Below are 18,949 nucleotides of genomic sequence, written 5' to 3'. Positions count from 1 at the left end.
GGAAGGTCTCCTCACGGAGTGGTTCGTGTCAGTGATATCACCGAAACACTTGTTCCTGACACACATCGCGGCCACGATGCCGGAAGTGATGGATGGGTACTGGAAGTCCCGCCCTTATGAGTCGGTTATAGAGAATGGAACTGAACCTCCTGAATTGGCCAGACTACTCTGCCGAGGGATATTTAAACGCTGAAGACAGCTTACAACACACTGACCCCGAGGAAGCAAGTGCGAAACGTGCATCGGGGCTTCTGTTCAGCATACAAGTGCTACACATTATGGATAAGAGCACTCCATATATGCTTTGGCTTTACTTTGGTTAGATTTCTTTATGTGACCATTATGCTCCTTTTTTGTGGGGAAACTGATGCATTGCACATCTTTTGCAAGCTATCACTGAGGCATGAGGCAGCTTGTCCTCCAGTGATAATGGCCTGATTGTAAAACACTCATTGTATTGAAACAGAAAAACACAGCCTGTAAGTGACACATCACTGCAATCAGGCTCTATTCCCACAACATCTCAGATTACATAGCAAAAACTTGATGACAGATTCCCTTTAATAAATTCCTTGTTTCATTATATGATACATCAAGCACTCAAATAACTGGATATTCAGTGTTTTTTTCTCTCTACAGCATATTAGACATCTTGACCTGGACAATATGGCTCCACTACTTTGACTACTGCAGAGTTTTTTTTTTACATACTAAAGGTGGAGTAATTAAATTACATTTATTTTACATAAATAATATTACACTAGCTTGGCCCGTGTATGACAGGTATTTATATATGTAGATTGGTAATACAATAAATTGGTTTGATAAGTAGAGGCCAAAAAATGTCTTCTGGTTGAGGTGCCACCTGCAAGTCATTGTGTCTTTCTGCAGGTTTATGAAAATGAATGTTTAAACTGTATTTAGTGATAAAATTGTGAATGTGTGGTTTGTTTGGCTCTTTTCTTGCTGAAGTGAGCAAGTTTACCTTTCAAATGGTGTATCATTTGTGTGGTGGGGCAAAGTAATCAGCAAAAAAGCAGTGCAAGTTTACAAATGTGTTTGCATATGTGACTCACCATTTGTGTGTGTGCTGTGAAGTAATCACGGAAAAAGCAGTGCATGTATACAAATGTGTTAGCATATGTGACTCATCTGCAGTGAAGTGTGCAATCCTCCAAAGTGCCTGAAATAGGCTGGGCAAGCACTTGAGCAAGCTGGAAAGACACCCAAGGCAAATGTTTGGATTTGTTTGTGATGTCTGTAAGCAGCTTTGTGGTAGTGTGCTTTGGTGTAGTTTACTGCCACCTGCAGCTAATTTGACCTTGTGTGGGTGGAGTATTAACAGAGCCAGTGTGCTTTGGGGTACTGTGGTGCCACCTGCAGGTCATTTTTCTTACTGCAGGTTTATGAAAATTAATGTTTAAACTGTATTTTGTGATCAAATAGTGGGTGTGTGGTTTGTTTGGTTATTTTCTTGCTGAAGGGGTCAAGTTTACCTTTCAAATGGTGTATCATTTGTGTGTGGGGGTGCAGTATGAATGAAGATACAAGGTAATCACCGAAAAACAGTGTTAAGAAATACTAGAATAGATATAAGTGTCACAGGGATACAGCGACACAGAGGGGCCTTTTGTGAACTCATTTTCTGGTTTACCTCTGGCTTCTGGTGAGGGTGGTGGTGCTGGCTGTGTTGACAGAGGAGTCGTGAGTTCTCCATACGGGCTCCCTCTAGTGGTGACAGTAGGTAATGAAGCTGATCTAAATGGCAGAGACCTGCCACCTGAGGAGGAGGACTGTGAGTGGACATCAGGAGTCTCTGACTGGATTTAAGTCAGCCGACTCCCTAATTGTGTGCTGGTGATTTTTCCTGCCCTGAGGTTCTGGCTTCCAGTTCTGCTCCTGCCTTGTCAAGCTAAGTGTGCTCTGCTATTTTTTCACATGAGATTTGGTCTGTTTACTCAGTTCTTGTGGTCAGCCAGCCCCTGCTGGGGCTGTGCTGAATTTCCATTCTTATGTCTCTGTTTATGCCAGTTTACTTTTTGTCCCTGATCAGATTGGTCTCTTTTTGCTCTGTCTTCAGAATATACCAGAGTGCTGTTATAGGCAATTGAAGTCTAGCGACTTCAGGGTTTTTGTTATCAGAAACTGTTGGACATTTTTTGGCAGGGTTTTGTGCGTGATTGCAGACAGCATATTTCCTTTCCTGTCCTTTCTAGTTAGTGTGGGCCCCATCGTTTGCTCAGCCTATTTTTCTATCTGTTTGTGTTTTCATCTTGTCTCACCATCAATACATGTTTGGGGGCTGTCTCCTGCTTTGGGGTCCGCTCTGGGGCAGTTTAGATTTTCCCTTTTCTTGCTTCAGGCTTATTTAGTTCTCCGGCTGTGTCGAGACGTCTAGGATCATCGTAGGTACGCTCCATGGCTACTGCTAGTTGTGTGGTTAGGATCAGGGGTCTGCAATCCGCTTAGTTACCAACCTCTCTGGTTTTCTGTGGCTTAGCTTGTTTTTGTTTTTTCCTCCTCTGGTGACTCATTCATAAAAGGGGCCTGATGATTGCAGTGGCTGAACACAAGAAATCCTGCTCTGATTAGAACTGCTTCACCATTCTGTTACATATTGCAAGTTTTCCATTCTCTGCCATTGCAAATGTTAATCAGTTTATTTGATGTCCTGGAACTCTCAATCCTGAATTGCCACTGCCATCTGTTACATATGCTCACCAATGGCACTTGGGAATTGCCAGTGATTTGTCTTGCTTTCTGGTTAGGTGATGGATGAGAAATTCAGTGTTTGGTGTTATGAATGAGTCACCGGAGGAGGAAAAAACAAAAATACAAGCTAAGTCCAGAAAACCAGAGAGGTTGGTAGCTAGCGGATTGCAGACCCCTGATCCTATTCACAACAACTAACAGAAGCTGTGGGGTGTTCCTACGGTGGTCATAGACACCTCATTCACAGCCGGAGAACTAAATAAACCTAAAGAAAGAAAGGGGAAATCTAAACTGCCCCAGAGCAGACCCCAAAGCAATAGACATCCCCCAACATGTATTGATGGTGAAAACAGATGAAAACACAAACACAGACAGAAAGACAGGCTGAGCAAATGATGGGGCCCTCACTAACTAGATAGGACAGGAAAGAAAAGCAACTGTCTGCAATCACGCAAAAACCCTGCCAAAAATAATGTCCAACACGTCTGATAGAAAAGGCCCTGAAGTCACTAGACTTCAAAATCACTATATCAGCACTCAGGTATATTCTGAAAACAGAGCAAAGAGATCAACTGATCAGAGACAAAAATGGAGTTCAGCCAGTCCCAACCAGGGCTGGCTGAACACAAACACTAAGTAAACCAGACAAAATCTCATTTAAAAATAGCAGAGCAAAAACTTAGCTTTAGTAGACAGGACTAAACTGGAGGCCAGAGCTCAGAGCAGAGAGGATCACCAGCAACCCAGCAGGGCATCGGCGGCCTTATATCCACTCAGAGATTCCAGATGTCCAATCACACTCCACCTGTTCAGATGACAGGTTTTTCCCATCCAAATCAATTTCACTACCTCCTTTCACCAGCAGAGGGAGTTCATCGGAGATCAAAGGTGAAGGAGAAAATGAGCTCATAACAGTTTGGAGTAAGCGGTTGGAGAGTTGTTCAGGGGATTTCTGCATGGAGTTGTTTGCATGCTTTTCCTCATCCTCTTCTATTTGGTTTCTCCTACCTATCTTTCCCCTGTGTTCACTCTGTTATTTTGTGCGCATATTTGCATGATTGAAGTTTTCTTTCATTAATGTCTGTCTTCCCTTGTTTGTCTAGTTAATTTAATCCTATGCACTTCAGCCTCACTCCTTCCTGGGTGGTGGAGGGAACAAATACATTTTAAGATAGGAGCATTGAGAGGTATATGACCCAGGCATCTCCACCTTCTGGGGTAATCCAGGGGGACATGCATAGACTAGGCTGCCCCTTAGTTAGTTCAAGGGATCACGTAGGCAACCCCATCCCTAGTCACTACATGATAGTAAGAACACTTTTAGAAAGCTAAAGAGCTAAACTATAAGCAAGTGGTGGTGATATAGCCACAACAAACTACTCACAAGTTTCTTCTCAAGGTTAATTCTTGTAATTAAAAAAAAAAACTATTGAAAAGTTTTGTCATATTTTAAAATAATTTAGTATCAATTTCAAAAGGTAAGTCAGCAATTGGGGGTCCTCATTTTTAATTGCAGCAACAAAATCTGTTCTTGTCGTGTGATGATCTCATGCATATAAAGATCCTTACAGGACAGGTAATGGAGCTCTCCTGTAATAAGAGTGATCGTCACATGAACAGGACACATTTCATCCCAAAGAAGAAAGTGATGGCTACTACATGTGATAATTAGAATTGTTGGTGACAAGAAGTATGTTAGAAAGTTGAGTAGCTTTTCATTCCACAGTGACTATGCTACTGTGTACTTGCTGCTAACAGAACTCCCTCTCATATGGTATAGAAACCGGTTTATTCTCTAAGGCTCTTTGTGTAATAACCAACCTCAGGATTTGGATATAAAACAAATCAAAATGAACTGTAAAACATTATGAAATTGCGTATAACAATAAATAGCTTTAGAATAATGCTCTGAATCCTGTACATTCTCTTTGTTTAGACATCTGTACTGTCACATTCTCCTTTATTAAAAAAGAACATTTTAATATAATGCTTCAATCTTCACCTTTAATAAAAAAATCATAGAACACAAAAAGAAAACAATTTTAATGGCTATAGAAACCATAGACCATAATAATTATAGAATGTAATTACCTTAACCGTTAGGATGAATCCTGATGTGTACAAAGGATTTTCCCGGTCTAGCTGCCCATTCAGAGTTAAAGCGCCACTGATATAATCCAAGGCAAATATACTATTGGTGTTACCTGTAATAAAGCGATTACAATTATGCAGTAGGCATGCTATAAACAGATGTGTGTGTATATATAACAGCTAAGGGGAACTGGTCAGTGGTAATTTGTGGGTAAATACAGTCTTAAACATGTCAAAGAGTCAAATTTGAAGTTCTCCTGCAGGGAGAAAAGTTAGATTAAAAGTTATATTCTTCCTGCAGCTGCTCATTTCCAGTAATGGGGGTGGTGCTGGGGACTGTAATCAATCAATGCTCAATAAATGCGTAGTACTACTTTCTCTGCACTGTGACTGCCATCCTGCCCTGCAGGGAGCGTTGGGCATGAGTGCATTGCATAGTGAGTGCTGATTGTTCGCAACACGTGTTTTTGAAAAATGGAACCTGTGTCATCAGTGATTGGTCCATGTGTCCATTTTTATCATCAATGTGTCATCAGTGTTGGGTCCATGTTTCCATTTTTACTATCAGTGTGTCATCAGTGTTTGGTTCCTGTGTCCATTTTTACCATCAGTGTGTCATCAGTGTTTGTTCCATGTTTCCACTTTTGCCTTCAATGCCACATCAGTGTTTGGTCCATGAGTCCATTTTTACCATCAGTGTGCCATCAGTGTTTGGTCCGTGCTTCCATTTTTACCATCAGTGTGTCATCAGTGTTTGGTCCATGCTTCCATTTTTACCATCAGTGTGTCATCAGTGTTTGGTCCGTGCTTCCATTTTTACCATCAGTGTGTCATCAGTATTTGGTCCGTGTTTCCATTTTTACCATCAATGCGTCATCAGTGTTTTGGATCAGTGTGTCCATTTTACCATCAGTGTGTCATCAGTGTTTGGTCATTGTTTCCATTTTTGCCATCAGTGTGTCATCAGTGTTTGGTACGTGTGTCCGCTTTTACCATCAGTGTGTCATCAGTATTTGGTCTGTGTTTCCATTTTTACCATCAGTGTGTCATCAGCATTTGGTCCGTGTGTGTTTTACCATCAGTGTGTCATCAGTATTTGGTCCGTGTTTCCATTTTTACCATCAGTGTATCATCAGTGTTTGATCCACGTGTCCATTTTAACCATCAGTGTGCCATCATTTTTTTTTATTAATGTATTATCAGTGTTTGGTCAGTGTGTCTGTTTTTACCATCAACCTGTCATCAGTGTTTAGTCAGCGTGTAAGTTTTACCGTCAGTGTGTCATCAGTGTTTGGTCCATGTTTCCATTTTTACTATCAGTGTGTCATCAGTGTTTGGTTCCTGTGTCCATTTTTACCATCAGTGTGTCATCAGTGTTTGTTCCATGTTTCCACTTTTGCCTTCAATGCCACATCAGTGTTTGGTCCATGAGTCCATTTTTATCATCAGTGTGCCATCAGTGTTTGGTCCGTGCTTCCATTTTTACCATCAGTGTGTCATCAGGGTTTGGTCCGTGCTTCCATTTTTACCATCAGTGTGTCATCAGTGTTTGGTCTGTGCTTCCATTTTTACCATCAGTGCGTCATCAGTATTTGGTCCGTGTTTCCATTTTTACCATCAATGCGTCATCAGTGTTTTGGATCAGTGTGTCCATTTTACCATCAGTGTGTCATCAGTGTTTGGTCATTGTTTCCATTTTTACCATCAGTGTGTCATCAGTGTTTGGTACGTGTGTCCGCTTTTACCATCAGTGTGTCATCAGTGTTTGGTACGTGTGTCCGCTTTTACCATCAGTGTGTCATCAGTGTTTGGTACGTGTGTCCGCTTTTACCATCAGTGTGTCATCAGTATTTGGTCTGTGTTTCCATTTTTACCATCAGTGTGTCATCAGCATTTGGTCCGTGTGTGTTTTACCATCAGTGTGTCATCAGTATTTGGTCCGTGTTTCCATTTTTACCATCAGTGTATCATCAGTGTTTGATCCACGTGTCCATTTTAACCATCAGTGTGCCATCATTTTTTTTTATTAATGTATTATCAGTGTTTGGTCAGTGTGTCTGTTTTTACCATCAACCTGTCATCAGTGTTTAGTCAGCGTGTAAGTTTTACCGTCAGTGTGTCATCAGTGTTTAGCCAGTGTGTCCGTTTTACCGTCCATGTGTCATCAGTGTTTAGCCAGTGTGTCTGTTTTACCGTCCATGTGTCAGTGTTTAGCCAGTGTGTCCGTTTTACCATCAGTGTGTCGTCAGTGTTTAGCCAGTGTGTCTGTTTTACCATCAGTGTGTCGTCAGTGTTTAGCCAGTGTGTCCGTTTTACCGTCCATGTGTCATCAGTGTTTAGCCAGTGTGTCCGTTTTACCGTCAGTGTGTCGTCAGTGTTTTTCACAGATGAATAAATAAATAAATTCCAAAATTTCTCCTATCCTTTGCAATGTTAAATACAGACATCACATGGATGGCACACAGATCCCCATACACTTGTATTGACCGTTTTCACACATGCTGTTAGAAAAAATGGACATGTCTCTGTGAGTTTTGCACGGTCACACAGTCCATGAAAAAACATGGTCATATGAACAGAACTATAGGCGGTAATGCACACAGGTTATATACTTGACAAAACCGGATACACATATACAGTACATGCAACATGAACATTGGATTGGGGGTCTTAAAAGGCAATTTGAAGGGACACATGATTAAACATAAGGTAATTGCATGTGAATAGAGTTTTTAACATTCCCAGACTCTATCAAATTGTGACCATTTATTTTGGTTTAATTCATTCATTAGCTTCCTATGTAAAATTTGTAAAATTATAGTTTAACGTCATTATTATCACAGAGACTAGAGATGTGTTTTCTTACATAACCCAATGGCTATTCCATATAGATGGATTGGGTGCTGAGAAAAACTAATAATGGATGGTCAATGAGACCAAATAACAATGCTTAGTTTGAGAATTTGTATACTTCCTTTGATTTTGAGATCTATAATGATATCTATTTATGAATCCGGAAGTGATCTACATTTCATGCTTTTATTTATTTATCTTCAATGAATAGTAAGGCTAAGTTCGCACTGGGCGTTTTTTCTGCATTTTTTTTTCTGCAGCAATACCTGAGAGCTTGTCGGGAAAGAAGCTGCGGCAGAAAGGTAAGGTTTGCTGCATTTTTGGTGCAGTTTTGCTGCATTTTTCATATTTTTTTTTTAATTCAATTCAATGGGTGTAAAACGCTGAAAGAAGTGACATGCTCTATGTGAAAAAACCATGCCAAGCACAAAATACTGATGATTAAAAAAAAAACAGTGTGTGTGCATGAGATTTCTGAAATCTCATAGGCTTTGCAGGTACCATGAAAAGCATCTGAAAATTAACTTCAAAAAAAGTATAAAAAGATGCAGCAAAAACACCCAGTGTTAACTTAGCCTAAGCGATCACGCGCACTAGCAAGAGACTCGCACGATTCTCGCACGCGTCTTTCGCATCAATACCCCGCACTGCCGCCGGCACTCGGACCGGAGCGTGCGGCTGCATAGAAACACATGTAGCCGTACGCTCCGGTCAGAGTGCAGGTGACAGTGCCGGGTTCTCATGCAAGAGACTTGCACCAGAATCGTGCGAGTCTCTGGCAAGTGAGTATGAGCCCTAATACAGCTACTTCTCTGGTATGTAAGGATCAGGTTATGGGGGAGTGTGAGTAATACACGTGAGACATACAATACTTGTGTAGTGTCTTGTGGTCATTTAATGTAACAAACTACAACAAGAAGCTTCATCCATATATAAAACTGGGAGGAAGCCTGTAGGTTGAGTCATATAAGCATCATAAATAACATATGTGAAAACAGATCAGCAATACACAAACTACATTAATGTACGGATTCAAATACATCAAGCTGATGTTCCACTGAGCATTCATCTGCTTTCAATATGCAGAGAAGAAAAATCCAAAGCTGACTTTTTCCCACTGACAATTTAAAAAGCGTAGAACTAACACACTAGTTATTACCCACAGCATCTACATGCAGACGTCCATCTACACTCACTGGCCACTTTATTAGGTACACCTGTCCAACTGTGTGTTAAGACTTAATTTCTAATCAGCCAATCACATGGCGGCAACTCAGTGCATTTAGGCATGTAGACATGGTCAAGACAATCTCCTGCAGTTCAAACCGAGCATCAGTATGGGGAAGAAAGGTGATTTGAGTGCCTTTGAACGTGGCATGATTGTTGGTGCCAGAAGGGCTGGTCTGAGTATTTCAGAAACTGCTGATCTACTGGGATTTTCACGCACAACCATCTCTAGGGTTTACAGAGAATGGTCCGAAAAAGAAAAAAAATCCAGTGAGCGGCAGTTCTGTGGCCGGAAATGCCTTGTTGATGCCAGAGGTCAGAGGAGAATGGGCATACTGGTTCGAGCTGATAGAAAGGCAACAGTGACTCAAATTGCCACCCGTTACAACCAAGGTAGGCAGAAGAGCATCTCTGAACGCACAGTGCGTCGAACTTTGAGGCAGATGGGCTACAGCAGCAGAAGACCACACTGGGTACCACTCCTCTCAGCTAAGAACAGGCATCTGATGGCTACTTTCAGCAGGATAATGCGCCATGTCATAAAGCTCGAATCATCTCAGATTGGTTTCTTGAACATGACAATGAGTTCACTGTACTCAAATGGCCTCCTCAGTCACCAGATCTCAATCCAATAGAGCATCTTTGGGATGTGGTGGAACGGGAGATTCGCATCAGGGATGTGCAGCCGACAAATCTGCGCCAACTGTGTGATGCCATCATGTCAATATGGTCCAAAATCTCTGAGGAATGCTTCCAGCACCTTGTTGAATCTCTGCCACGAAGAATTGAGGCAGTTCTGAAGGCAAAAGGGGGTCCAACCCGTTACTAGCATGGTGTACCTAATAAAGTGGCCAGTGAGTGTATATGTAGTATTGTTTCACAGCAGCTGATCATAGTCATTGCAGGGTAGGGGCAGGATTGGCCATGTTACCAACAGGCTAATTATTTCTATTTAGTACTTGAACACAGTTTTCGCTTTACATATTTTTCCCCTTAAGACATTACTACAATGCATACTAAGGGCTCATGCTCACTTGCGATTAAATTGGACGAATTCAATCCGACAAAAAATCCGATTGAATTCGGACCAATGTAATCTATGATTGCGTGCTCATCTGCGTTTTTTTTTCCAGCTTGGATCACGATCGGGCTGGGAAAAAAAATTGCAGCGTGCTGCGATTGTAATCAGAAAATGGATTGCAACCTGCAAAAGAAGTCAATGGGTGCGAGAATAAAAGCACACAGCACTCACACGATTTTTACGCACGAATGTCTTTTGAAGAGTCGGCAATTCATATGCGGCTACTGTAAAAGCACACTGACATGTTAGCATAGAAAAGATAGAATAGGTATATATATATATATATATATATATATATATGTATGTCAGTGACACACACACATACATATATATATATATATTTATTTATATTCCATAGAGATATACAGTAGATAGGAGATTAGCCATTAATTCATTTGTCGGCTTCTGTAAAATCAATGCAGGAGCCAACAGGATAGGAGACATGGTTTACATACAGTAAACACATGCATAATAGTTTGATATATAGATGTCAGTGACCAATATAATTAGTATAGTGTGTGTGCAAATTATGAGAATCTTTTCGTGGAAAAAAATGACATGGGCTCTTGCACAATTTTCCAAGCCAGAAAGGGAAAGCCAGAGACTGGGGGCAGATATTCATAGCCTAGGAAGGGACCATGGTTATTGGTCCCCCTGGCTACAAACAAACATCTGCCCTCAGCCGCTCCAGAAATGGCGCATCTCTAAGATGCGCCAATTCTGGCACTTAACCTCTCTCTTTCCACTGCCTTGTAGCGGGTAGCATATGGGGTAATAGTTGGGGGTTGATGCCACCTTTCTATTGTAAGGTGACACAAGCCCGGCTTAGTAATGTAGAGATGTCAATAAGACACCTATCCATTACTAATCCTAGAGTTGTTAAGTGGCTAAAAAAACACATACAGCCAGGATAAAGTCTTTTAACCCCTTCACCCCAAGGGTGGTTTGCACGTTCATGACAGGGCCAATTTTTACAATTCTGACCACTGTACCTTTATGAGGTCATAACTCTGGAAAGCTTCTATGGATCCCGGTGATTCTGACATTGTTTTCTCGTGACATATTGTACTTCATGTTAGTGGTAAAATTTCATTCAAATAACTTGCGTTTATTTGTGAAAAAACGGAAATTTGGCAAAAATTTTGAAAATTTTGCAATTTTCCAACTTTTAATTTTTATGCCCTTAAATCACAGAGATACGGCACACAAAAAACTTGATAACTAACATTTCCCACATGTTTACTTTACATCAGCACAATTTTGGAACCAAAATTTTTTTTTGTTAGGAAGTTATAAGGGTTAAAAGTTGACCAGCGATTTCTCATTTTTACAACACCATTTTATTTTTAGGACCACATCACATTTGAAGGCTCTTTGAGGGGTCTATATGATAGAAAATACCCAAAAGTGACACCATTCTAAAAACTGCACCCCTTAAGGTACTCAAAACCACATTCAAGAAGTTTATTAACCCTTTAGGTGCGTCACAGGAATTTTTTTGAATATTTAAAAAAAAATGAACATCTAACTTTTTTTCACAAAAAAAATACTTCAGGTTCAATTTTTTTTATTTTACCAAGGGTAACAGGAGAAATTGGACTGCAAAAGTTATTGTGCAATTTGTCCTGAGTACGCTGATAACTGATTTGTGGGGGGGAACGACTATTTCGGCGCATGGCAGAGCTCAGAATGGAAGGAGCGCCGTTTGACTTTTTCAATGCAAAATTGGCTGGAATTCAGATCGGACACCATGTCACGTTTGGAGAGTCCCTGATGTACCTAAACAGTGGAAACCCCCTACAAGTGACCCCATTTTGGAAACTAGACCCCCCAAGGAACTTATCTAGATATGTGGTGAGAACTTTGAACCCACAAGGTCTTTACAGAAGTTTATAACGTACAGCGGTACAATTAAAAAATCATATTTTTTCCACAAAAATGATCTTTTCACCCCAATTTTTATTTTCCCAAGGGTAACAGGACCCTAAAAGTTATTGTGCAATTTGTCCTGAGTATGCTGATACCCCACATGTGGGGGTAAACCACTATTTGGGTGCATGGCAGAGCTCAGAAGGGAAGCAGCACCATTTGACGTTTTTGGCTGGAATTGAGATCGGACATCATGTCGCGATTGGAAAACCCCTGATGTACCAAAACAGTGGAAACCCCCTACAAATGACACCATTTTGGAAACTAGACCCCCTAAGGAACTTATCTAGATGTGTGGTAAGAACTGTGAACCCCCAAGGGCTTCACAGAAGTTTATAACATAAAGCCGTACAATCAAAAAATCATATTTATTCCACAAAAATGATCTTTTCACCCTCAATTCTTATTTTTCCAAGGGTAACAGCACCCTAAAAGTTATTGTGCAATTTGTCCTGAGTACGCTGATACCCCACATGTGGGGGTAAACCACTATTTGGGCGCATGGCAGAGCTCGGAAGGGAAGCAGCGCCATTTGATGTTTTTGGCTGGAATTGAGATCGGACACCATGTCGCGATCGGAAAACCCCTGATGTACCTAAACAGTGGAAACCCCCCACAAATAACACCATTTTGGAAACTAGACCCCCTAAGGCACTTATCTAGATGTGTGGTGAGAACTTTGAACCCCCAAGGGCTTCACAGAAGTTTATAACATAAAGCCGTACAATTAAAAAATCATATTTTTTCCACAAAAATGATCTTTTCACCCTCAATTCTTATTTTTCCAAGGGTAACAGCACCCTAAAAGTTATTGTGCAATTTGTCCTGAGTACGCAGATAGCCCACATGTGGGGGTAAACCACTATTTGGGCGCATGGCAGAGCTCGGAAGGGAAGCAGCGCCATTTGACGTTTTTGACTGGAATTGAGATCGGACACCATGTCGCGATTGCAAAACCCCTGATGTACCTAAACAGTGGAAACCCCCCACAAATGACACCATTTTGTAAACTAGACCCCCCAAGGAACTTATCTAGATGTGTGGTGAGCTCTTTGAACCCCCCAGTGCTTCACAGAAGTTTATAACGCCTGGGCGTGAAAATAAAAAATTTGTATTTTTTCCACAAACATGATCTTTTAGTCACCATTTTTTTTATTTTCCCAAGGGTAACAGGAGAAATTGGACCCCAAAAGTTGTTGTCCAATTTGTCCTGAGTAAGCTGACACCCCATATGTGGGAGAAAACTACTGTATGGACACATGTCAGGGCTCGGAAGGGAAGTAGTGACGTTTTGGAATGCAGACTTTGATGGAATGGTCTGCGGGTGTCATGTTGCCTTTGGAGAGCCCCTAATGTACCTAAACAGTGGAAATCCCCCACAAATGACCCCATTTTGAAAACTCGACCCCCTATGGAACTTATCTAGATGTGAGGTGAGCACTTTGAACCCCCAAGGGCTTCACAGAAGTTTATAATGCCAGGGCATGAAAATAAAAAAATCGTATTTTTTCCACAAACATGATCAATTATTCCCCAATTTTTTCATTTTCCCAAGGGTAACAGGAGAAATTGGACCGCAAAAGTTGTTCAATTTGTCATGAGTACGCTGACACCCCATATGTGGGAGAAAACTACTGTATGGACACACGTCGGGGCTCGGAAGGGAAGCAGTGCCATTTTGTAATGCAGACTTTGATGGAATGGTCTGCGGGTGTCATGTGCGTTTGGAGAGCCCCTGATGTACCTAAACTATTGAAACTCCCCACAAGTGACCCCATTTTGGACACTAGACCCCCCCACGGAACTTATCTAGATGTGTGGTGAGCACTTTGAACCCCCAAGTGCTTCACAGAAGTTTATAACGCTCGGACGTGAAAATAAAAAAATCATTTTTTTCCACAAAAATGATATTTTTGCCCCCAATTTTTTATTTTCCTAAGGGTAACAGGAGAAATTGGACCCCAAAAATTGTTTTGCAATTTGTCCTTAGTAGGCTGATACCCTACATGTGGGGGTAAAACACTGTTTGGGCGCATGACAGAGCTTGGAAGGGAAGGAGCACCATATGACTTTTTCAACTCAGAATTGGCTGGAATTGAGATCAGACGCAATGTTGCATTTGGAGAGCCCCTGATGTGCCCAAACAGTGGAAACCCCCAATTCTAACTCCAACCCGAACCCCAACACACCCCTAACCCTAATCTCAGCCCTAACCCTAGCCCTAACCCAAGCCCTAACCCTAGCCCTAACCCTAACCCTAGCCCTAACCCTAACCCTAAACCTAGCCCTAACGATAACCCTAGCCCTAACCCTAGCCCTAACCCTAACCCTAATGGAAAAATGGAAATAAATACATTTTTTTAATTTTATTATTTTTCCCTAACTAAGGGGGTGATAACGGGGGGTTTGATTTACTATTTATGGCGGTTTTTATGTTTGGCGGCTGTCGTACGCTAAAAGACGCTTTTTATTGTAAAAATAGTTTTTGCATCACCACATATTGAGAGCTATAATTTTTCCGTATTTTGACCCACCGAGTCATGTGAGGTCTTATTTTTTGCGGGACGAGTTGGCGTTTTTATTGGTACCATTTTCGGGCACGTGACATTTTTTGATCGCTTTTTATTCCGATTTTTGGGACGCAGAATGAACAAAAACCAGCGTTTCATGAATTTCTTTTGGGGGAGTGCGTTTACACCGTTCCGCGTGCGGTAAAATTGATAAAGCGGTTTTATTCTTCGGGTCAGTACGGTTACAGCGATACCTCATTTAGGTCGTTTTTTTATGTTTTGTCGGTTTTATGCAATGAAAACTATTTTATATAAAAAATAATTATTTTTGCATCGCTTTATTCTGCGAGCTATAACTTTTTTATTTTTTCGCTGATGATGCTGTGTGGCAGCTCGTTTTTTGCGGGACAAGATGACATTTTCAGTGGTACCATGGATATTTATATGCATCTTTTTGATCGCGCGTTATTACACTTTTTGTTTGGCGGTATGATAATAAATAATTATTTTTTGCTTCGTTTTTTATTTTTATTTTTTAAGGGGTTCGCTAAAGGGGTTAACTAATGGGACAGTTTTATAGGGTGGGTCGTTACAGATGCGGCGATACCTACTTTTATTGTTTTGGTTTTTTTTTTTTTTCAAAAAATGAATTTATTGGGGAATATTTTTTTTTTTTTTTACTAATTTATTTGGCGATTTTTTTAAATTATTTTTACACTTTTTTTTAATTTTTTTTTTACTTTATTACATAGTCCCAGGTGGGACATCACTGTCCTGTGACAGATCACTGATCTGTCACATCACAGATCACTGTGACAGATCAGCAATCTGTCACAGGCATTGAAGAAGACTTCCTCTTGCCTGCGCTTTGCAGGCACTGAGGAAGCCAGCTTCCTGCAGGCCCCCGAAGGCCCCCGTCGCCATCTTGGATTCGGGGGCCTGGAGGAAAGGAGTCCCCTGCAGCAGCACTGCACATTGCGCTGCCGTGGGGGGCTCAGGGAAGCAAGGAGGGAGCCCCCTCCCTGCCGATGCTTCCCTTTAACTCCCGGTACACCGCGATCATGTTTGATCGCGGTGTGCAAGGGGTTAACGTGTCAGGGGCTGTCCATGACTGCCCCTGACACATTGTGCCGGGTGTCAGCTGTGATAATCAGCTGACACCCGGCCGCGATCAGCGGCGCTCACCACGTGGGCGCCGCTGATCGCGGTAGATGTACTATCCTGTCCATGGGCATAGGGGCCCGGGTCCCATGGACAGGATAGTACGTCGGATGTCAGGAAGGGGTTAATGACATAAAAAAATAAACACAGTTTGCCATCTTTATTGTTCTGCTAATCCATGCAACGACCTTGTTCTCCTGAAATAAAGAAAAAATAATAAAGGAACAATATATTATACCTGTCTCACATTCCGTCCCACGCCATAATCCATATCTGGGGGCTATACAGTTTAGAACCAGGAGCGGCGCTAAATGGAACTGCCCTGGCTGTAAACTACTGATGAATGAATGAGAAGCTGCTGGCGTTTGCTTCAGTGACTAGCGGTGACGTCACTGAGTCTGCTCTGCCTCACAGCCTGACCCACGGTGAACTTTTGAGCATGGGAGAATGAACTGGCATTTTTCCATGCTCAAGAGTTCAGCGCAGGTCAGGCTGTGAGACAGCAGCATCAACAACGTCACTGAAGCAAGCACTGGCAGCTTTTCTTTCATTTAAATCGCTAATGTGTTTCCAGTCTAAGGGCCCCGTTACACGTATCAATGTCCCAGCGATTCCACCCACGATCCGACGTGGATGGGATCGCTGGGACATAGTTAGCTGATCGCTGGTGAGCTGTCACTTAGACAGACCCACGAGTGATCAGGACCAGCGCGCAAGCTGGTTTCCGAAGAGCCGCGCAGCTCTTAGATACCCGCTGATTACATTGGAAACCAGCGTCCAGTGTCGCTGATCTCTGGTCTCTCGCTGCCATGCGCAGCGATGCACGCTGTCCAGTGGGACACCAACGATTAAAAAGCGGCCCAGGATGTTCAAGCGCGATCAGCGATACCCGGCAGGGGGGCCGGTCGCTGATCCATGTCACATACAGCGATGTCGCTGGCGAATTGCTGTGGCGTCACAAAATCAGCGATCTCACTGAGTGTGACGGGGCCTTAAGGCCTTGTGCACACATTGAGTATTTGGTGAGTTTTTTACCCCAGTATTTGTTAGCCAAAACCAGGAGTGGAACAATCAGAGGAAAAGCATAATAGAAACATTTGCACCACTTCTGCATTTTTCATCCACTCCTGGTTTTGGCTTACAAATACTGGGGTAAAAAACTCACCAAATACTGGATGTGTGCATGTGGCATAACTAGTTTGTAACAAAGAATTTCACCTTTTGTAAGGTAACAATGATTTCTTATACCATTGATTATTATGTTAGGACTGAATCTAGGACATAAATCAATGTTGTAGCACTTGAGAAACTGTTGGATCCGCTCATTTTCATCATTTTGCTATTATACATTTAGCTGAAGTAGTGGGGAGCAGTTCTGAGACGGGGTAAAGAAAAAATACTTTTTAATAATGCAAATGTAATCACTTTGACTTAAGGCCCTTTTACATTTAGCGATGCACCAGCGATCCGACGAGCGATCCGACCCGGTCAGGATCGCTGGTGCATCGCTAAATGATCGCTAGTGAGCTTTCATACAGAAAGATCTCACTGCGATGCAGCAGCGACGCAGCGCACGATACTTACCTTTCACACACAGCGATCCTGCGTCCTCCCGCCCACGTCCAGCGTCGCTCGTCGTCACAGCAGGAAGCCCAGCAGGAAGCGCCCGACGAGAAATGGAGCCGGACATTCTCGCGCGATCAGCGATGGACAGCGGGGGAGCCGGTCGCTGGTAAGTATCACACATAGCGATATCGTTAGCAATATCGCTATAACGTCACAAAATCGGTGACGTTTTAGCGATATTGCTAGCGATATTGCTTAGTGTAAAACCCCCTTTACTGTGGGTAAAGGAAATAAATCCTATCATCAGGAATAGCAAAGCTCAAACACGCCTCAGACTGCTCCTAATTCAGTGGAACATAGTACATGTTGATACTGTTCTACTCACTGAATGTTTTCTGACACCTTGAAATACTCTATCTTCGCTGGGGCATAACTATAGTGGATGAAGGGCTGAATTCACATCTGGTTCTTGGAAAATAGAGGCTCAGAAGGTCCCTGTGGCCCATAAGAGAAGACCAATACTATAAAAGATCTGTAATAGTTGATACTTGCCACATAATATGATACTTCTGGGCTGATTGAGCTCTATCGTACCTACCCATATAATTATAAGCTTTCAGCACAGGAGAGGTATCACATTAGGTAATGTTCCTAGAAAAGAAGTTCGTCTTGTCGATGGCTGTTGGGCACCCATGAATTGGCCAATTTATGCACTAAGTATCTTCATTTTAACTTATTTTCTAAACAAGCAATGCAATTCCAATTTTACATATTCCATGTTTGCATACTATAACATTAAAGAGTGCAGCTTTAATTTGTTAGTTACATATGGAAGTGGCTTCTTAGCTTGCCTCCTTTAACACACCTTTTTTTCCGTTTGAAAGTGAATGTCAGTCTTTGATATTAGCCCCAGACACATTAGACTGACAGTTGAACAAAACAATATTTTCTGGTTCGCCCAACGCTAGCCTAATGTATATGGGGGCTTTAAAGAAATTGTAATAAAAAAATAACCTATTGTTAAAACCGTATTTTTATGTCACATGTATTTTTTTAAAATTTTGTCAGTTTATTTCTTTCATACCACTGTTATGCACATGAATAATTGCTCTGTAATGACTTGCATAGGACCATCGAAAGAGCGGACACAGACTCACTTTTCACAAGCCACCACTGCTGGGCAAGTCCTTAAGGACCAAGATATTCTTAACCCACTCTTAAAGGGAAGGGGGGGCTTTACAGAGCCCTTCCCAGACTGCTGTCACAGGATAGCTGACGTCTGGTGACATGGACGATGTAGAGTCAGGTACAAGAGTAAATCCAAAGCTAGTAGCATAAAAGCAAAATGAAAACCAAAGGGAAACCCAAGGACAATAGCTAATAAAGAAGAACTAGTAAAGACCATTAGCAAATGCTGAAAAGTAACCAGAACCCACCCTGGAAGCACTCCCCATGCCACTACGTAAGGGAACTGAATAAACAGCCCAGGACTGAATTAGTAGCAGGCTTTAAATAGCCAGCTCAAACAGAAGGATATCAATCAGATGATGCAATACTAGGAGTGTCCAGGGAGTTACTCCCTGTTCACCTGTACAACAGGGTGTTAACATTCCTACCATTGGCTAGTGTGGTGCCCTGCGTCTGTGTCACCACAAATTGGTCAAATATGTACTATTTTACATGTGTATTGTAAATGATGGGAGGTATGCTTTCTCTGCTGGGGTCAACTGCACACACAACTTACCCCACTCCCTTACTCTGTCTGATGCACAGAGCTTTGCTGGGATACCCTAACTGGGAGGGGAGGGGCATAGTTAGC

The 18,949-nt window shown here is 42.0% G+C and overlaps 1 protein-coding gene across 2 annotated transcripts in view; it reads right to left on the bottom strand.

The window, feature by feature from the left end:
• The window catches only part of CDH23 (cadherin related 23), a 1,761,581-nt gene that overhangs the window by 937,239 nt on the left and 805,393 nt on the right, over nt 1–18,949 (bottom strand). For both annotated transcript variants that reach the window (XM_073574902.1, XM_073574903.1), the window contains exon 10: nt 4,804–4,916. In XM_073574902.1, coding sequence (XP_073431003.1) covers nt 4,804–4,916 — 113 coding nt within the window. The remainder of the gene's footprint in view (nt 1–4,803; nt 4,917–18,949) is intronic.

The sequence above is a fragment of the Dendrobates tinctorius genome, unplaced genomic scaffold (assembly GCF_039654945.1).
Source record: "Dendrobates tinctorius isolate UK_male_01 unplaced genomic scaffold, ASM3965494v1 ptg000040l, whole genome shotgun sequence".
Lineage (NCBI taxonomy): Eukaryota > Metazoa > Chordata > Amphibia > Anura > Dendrobatidae > Dendrobates > Dendrobates tinctorius.
The sequence above is the reverse complement of the archived record's forward strand: the minus strand, read 5'-3'. Positions and strand labels throughout refer to the sequence as shown.